The sequence below is a fragment of the Rutidosis leptorrhynchoides genome, chromosome 1, assembly GCF_046630445.1.
Source record: "Rutidosis leptorrhynchoides isolate AG116_Rl617_1_P2 chromosome 1, CSIRO_AGI_Rlap_v1, whole genome shotgun sequence".
Taxonomy (NCBI): Eukaryota; Viridiplantae; Streptophyta; class Magnoliopsida; order Asterales; family Asteraceae; genus Rutidosis; species Rutidosis leptorrhynchoides.
Window position 1 is genome coordinate 628,217,611 of NC_092333.1, and position 4,548 is coordinate 628,222,158.

General features: G+C 34.0%; 1 protein-coding gene across 1 annotated transcript; it reads right to left on the reverse strand.

Annotated features, from left to right (window-relative positions):
* Nucleotides 1-496: 496 nt before the first annotated feature.
* LOC139848774 (SUN domain-containing protein 2-like) lies at nucleotides 497-4,296 on the reverse strand. Its single transcript, XM_071838473.1, has 4 exons — nucleotides 4,161-4,296; nucleotides 3,712-3,782; nucleotides 1,432-2,427; nucleotides 497-781 (listed from the first exon to the last, which is right to left on the reverse strand). Exons 1-4 carry the CDS (start codon nucleotides 4,294-4,296, stop codon nucleotides 497-499), a joined length of 1,488 nt encoding a protein of 495 aa, XP_071694574.1.
* Between the last annotated feature and the right edge of the window lie 252 nt (nucleotides 4,297-4,548).

The following is a 4,548-nucleotide window of genomic DNA, read 5'->3' on the forward strand; positions in this document are numbered from 1 at the left end:
TATTATAGTAGTGAGTGTTTATTTAAAACTAAGATGTCAAACTGTGTTATAAGCAGTGTTGCAGAATCATTCAAACTCGGGATAAATTTGGTCAAACTTGGTCAAAAATCGAGATTACTGGGAGAATCGGCCAAAACTTAGCCAAAACTAGTGATTACTCGGAAATTCAGTCAAAATTGGTCAAAACACTGTCATAATTGGTGAAAAATCAATTAAAATGGTTAAAGTCAAACTTGATCAACATTCAAGTACTCCTCGAGTTGCCGAGTACTCCCTAAAAATCCCAACCAAGTACTCCTTGAGTAGCGATTTTTGCAACTTTGGTTATAAGTGAGTTTCAATTTGTTGTCAACTTGTCATATTACGTCTTCATGTGTGTTGTGAAAACAGGTAATGTGCAGATACAACACTAGCAATCATCCATACTGACCATAACAAGTATAAATCTACATAGTAACACATCAGAATTTTTGTCCAAAAATCATACAGAGAATGATTACAAGACAAGGGATGAAAAAGAATAAGGTTCTTGACCGTGAACCCTCAATCGATATATGCATGTATGTGTTGGGTTCCCATAATTGGATGTGAAATCTAGCCTGATAGTATCAATAATGCTCGAGCCTGTTGAGTCCAACACATTGAAAGTCTGAGCATTACTCTTTTCAAGGTCATAAACAAACTCTGTCAGCAACTGCCTCTTCTGGTCAGTAACCTTGTTGTGCAACCATCCATACACCCTGCAGTTCTTGGGTGCACTTGATCTATCAAATGCCACACTCTGTTCAGGGTACAAAAGGTCAATAGGGTTACAAACATGTACATATACTTAAAATATCAAATATATGGTTTCAGAATAAACATTTGGAACATATCAGGTCAACCAATGAAGTTAATTCAACCTCATAATCCCACATTTTCTGCCCGCCCATTTTGCCACTTCTACGAGTGGCCTTTGCCATGTGCTTTTTACAACCCATGGATTGTAAGAAACACTTCAGAGACATCAGTTCCTTGATTTATTGACCATTTAGAAATAACTTTTTAAGAAAAAAACAGCAAGCAAAGAATTCAATGGACTTTTAGGAAACTACCTCTTGGTTCATTTTTGTTAAAAGACCGCGTAATAGGGAAAGTATGTTAGTTTCTAAAGAATACACTAAGCCTCCCAATCCCTTTTAATGTTTAAATGGAGTAAATTTAATCATTAGATTATTACTAAAATTTAGTGGATTGCTATTATACACTCGAACATTTCTTATTAAAGCTAACATTGTCTACAGTAATAACCTTGTCATATAACACAAATCATAGCCCTAAAATCTATTATCAAGCCCCATTCAACGCACAATTACAGCTTCACAAACATCGAATACTAATACACAGTCAACAAAGTACTTACAAAAATGTAAAAGGCAAAGCAAAACAAACCTTATCAACATGTTCAAGAGTTACAGCTTCCGGAATTACAGCAGTCCTAAGCTTAATTTCAACAAAACCATTATTCCCTTTCAGCGGAAAACATTGACCCGGTTCACCAAAGCTAGGCTGCAACATCTTCACAGCATTCGCACTAACCCTACCCATTTTTACCCAATCAAACTTGCCCAACGAAACAGCATCCGAGTGACCCACCACCGTAGCCCCGCCAGATGCAGCCGCATAATCCACCCTCCCAATCCCATCAGCAGCATGTTTATCAATTTCCTTCTTAACTACTCCTTTAGCAAAAGCCCTAACTTCATCTAAGTTCAAATCCCCAAAATTATTAAATTTTTTAACCGCCTTAACTTCCTCAACAAACTTATCAAATTCATCTCTTAACAACCACTCAGATTCACCATTAGTGGTTAACCAATTCTCCATCCTCTCAATTTTTCCAACCAATTCGCTTAAACTGACCGATAATTCAGCAGCATTTTCATCAATTCTGCTACCGAATTTCTTTTTTAAACCCTCAATTTCGTTGCCGATCTTTTGATCCACCGAATCGATCCGATTTTGAATCATTTTCGCGGTAGTTTTTAAAAAGGTATCCAGTTCTGAGATTTGTGCTTCGTAATCAGAAGATATGATAACGGAATCTTGATTCGGTTGTAACTGGTTGAACACAAGTTTACGAAACATTTGAATGAAAAGTAGCATGATTAGTAAAAGAGTGGAGTTCTTGATGAATATACTGAGAATCGTTTTCCATAGAGGTTTCGATGATGATGATGACTTTTTAGCGGTGGTACGACGGCGGGGTGATTGAGACTTGTGTTTACTGCGATGGCCGTCGGTAAACGGAGAAATTGGGTCGGCGGTGAATGACATTATGTAAAGATGGATTTTAATTGAGTGATTTGTGTATGATTTAGGGCAATTTAGAGGAGTTAAAGTGTATATGAAATTGAAAATGAAAACAGACAGAAATAAGAAAATAACCTAAAAAAAAAAAAAAAAAAAAAAAAAAAAAAAAAAAATTATTTGTGATTTGTTGAAATTATTTGAAAATAGGAGATCCCCGCTTTAAATCAAGTATAGTGTTACTTTATTTTGGGCTAAAAGTTGGAGCCAAATACGTTGTGCCTAATACATACGGAGTAGTTAAAATCTTTTACTGGCTCGTGGTTCACGTTACTATTTTTAGTTATTACTCCTATAAGTTAATGCACATTTTTATTTTTACAATCAATCAAATATCACTGCAATTTGAAATTATGTAATTCGGTGGGATTAATGCTTGAACCGTTGTTGGAGGCTTGTTGGTTTGGGTCAGATATGAATTTGAATTCATCATATCATATCAGAACGATTTCGCGCCATCAAGTGTTTGGACATTCAATTCCTGTTGTTTCGTGTGCTTCTAGATGCATGAATACACGAGGTTTTTGGTTGATTCAATAGTTTTGTTTTGTTGATTGTTCATTGTGTTGTTCAAATGTTGTAATAGTTTGTTTTGTATGTAAAACTATGTTTTTCAAATGTTGTAATAGTTTGTTTTGTATGTAAAACTATGTTAAGTATATCACTAGTAATCTCCTAGCTCTTCAAGTCCTGTTCAATTTACATTTATCTTTTTTTTTTTTTTTTTACCGGTAAAAAATATTGAAGAGATTTTAAAAGTAAGATTTTTTATTTAATTAGTTAAAAGTGAGTTTAATAGATAATTTCAAATTTGTTTGTCAAGTCAAAATGTTCATCTTAAAATAAAATTGTGCATACATGTAGTTTGTCCTGAATTACTATTTATTTTCCTAAGGTTGACGATTCATGTTTTGCCAATCTTACGTGTAAAATTCATGCGATTGACGAAGGTGAATTTATATAGAAGTCCGTAGTATTACGGGACACTACTAGTTTGTAATTTTTTAGTAGAAACTGTTTTTTAAATTGTATATGACACCAATAAATTTAACTGTATGACCTCATATATTTTTTTAGAGTTGTTCTTTTAAACTTATTGTACACCACTAAATTTAACTACTCAAACCATATTTTTTTTCGAACTTACACTTTCATTTCACGATAAATTACCACTAAAATAGCATTGACATATAATTAGTGGTGCAAAAATATTAAATTTTTTAGGACCCATTGAGTTATAATCTTGAAATCGCCACTGCGAACACTACAAAAAATCATTAACTCCTCTCCACATTCAATGCACACGAGATGAAATCATAAAAATCATTTTCACTATCACTATGACCACTTTCACCTTCAAACCTTAACAACAAAACTAAAGACGCTTCCAAAATTTAAACCAGAGTGACCAAAATATAATCTAAACTGCATATCTAGATAGGAGTTAAGCTTAAACATGTCAGATAATTCATGTACAAAGGGCTTTTTCATTGTCAGTGTTGCATTCATTTACACACTAGAGTCAATCTCTAAACACACAATCATCATTGTTCAAAATCATTGCTTTCATCACAACAACCATGAAACGTTTGTTCGAAATGTTTGTGATGCATGCAGAGGCGGAGACAGTGGGATGCATGTGGATGCTTTGCATCCCCCAACTCTTCAAATAAACGAATTATAATGTGTTAAAAATTGTATATTAGTTGTCAATATCTCCAAATAATAAACACACGCATCCCTTAAATATCGCATAGTTACGATGTATACATGAAAATTTTATGTTGATATTTATTTATTTTTTGAAATACATCCCCTATACGTGAATTCGGCTTTGCCTCTAGATGCAGGAGCTGCAAGTTCTAATGGACTAGTGAATATTGGGCCGTATGCTGGAATTATGCCCGTGACATTGGACTCCGATTTTGGGCCACAATCTATTTCCATTAGTTTGTGTAATCACACACAATCAAATTGGACCATTCATATTATAAGTTTTTAATTATAAAATTCGTCTTAAATCTTTGAAAAGTCTTCAAGGACCACATTGAAAGCCTGAATATGTCTACAAATCGGTTTTGACGAGATGCATTGGTTATTATATTTTATTAAGGAGCGTTTGATTGCGCACAAGGACAATTATGGAGCTGATATTGTTTATTGATCCCCAAAGAAGATGATGGTTGAGAAGGATGTTGG

What these genes read in the sequence shown, in the direction of transcription:
- LOC139848774 (XM_071838473.1), bottom strand. Translation starts at nt 4,296, where the DNA reads ATGGAAATAGATTGTGGCCCAAAATCGGAGTCCAATGTCACGGGCATA. An exon ending in CGAATTCACGTATAGGGGAT is followed by an intron (nt 3,783 to 4,160) that starts GTATTTCAAAAA and finishes ACTCCTATCTAG; the next exon opens with ATATGCAGTTTAGATTATAT. An exon ending in TCTTTAGTTTTGTTGTTAAG is followed by an intron (nt 2,428 to 3,711) that starts GTTTGAAGGTGA and finishes TTTTTTTTTTAG; the next exon opens with GTTATTTTCTTATTTCTGTC.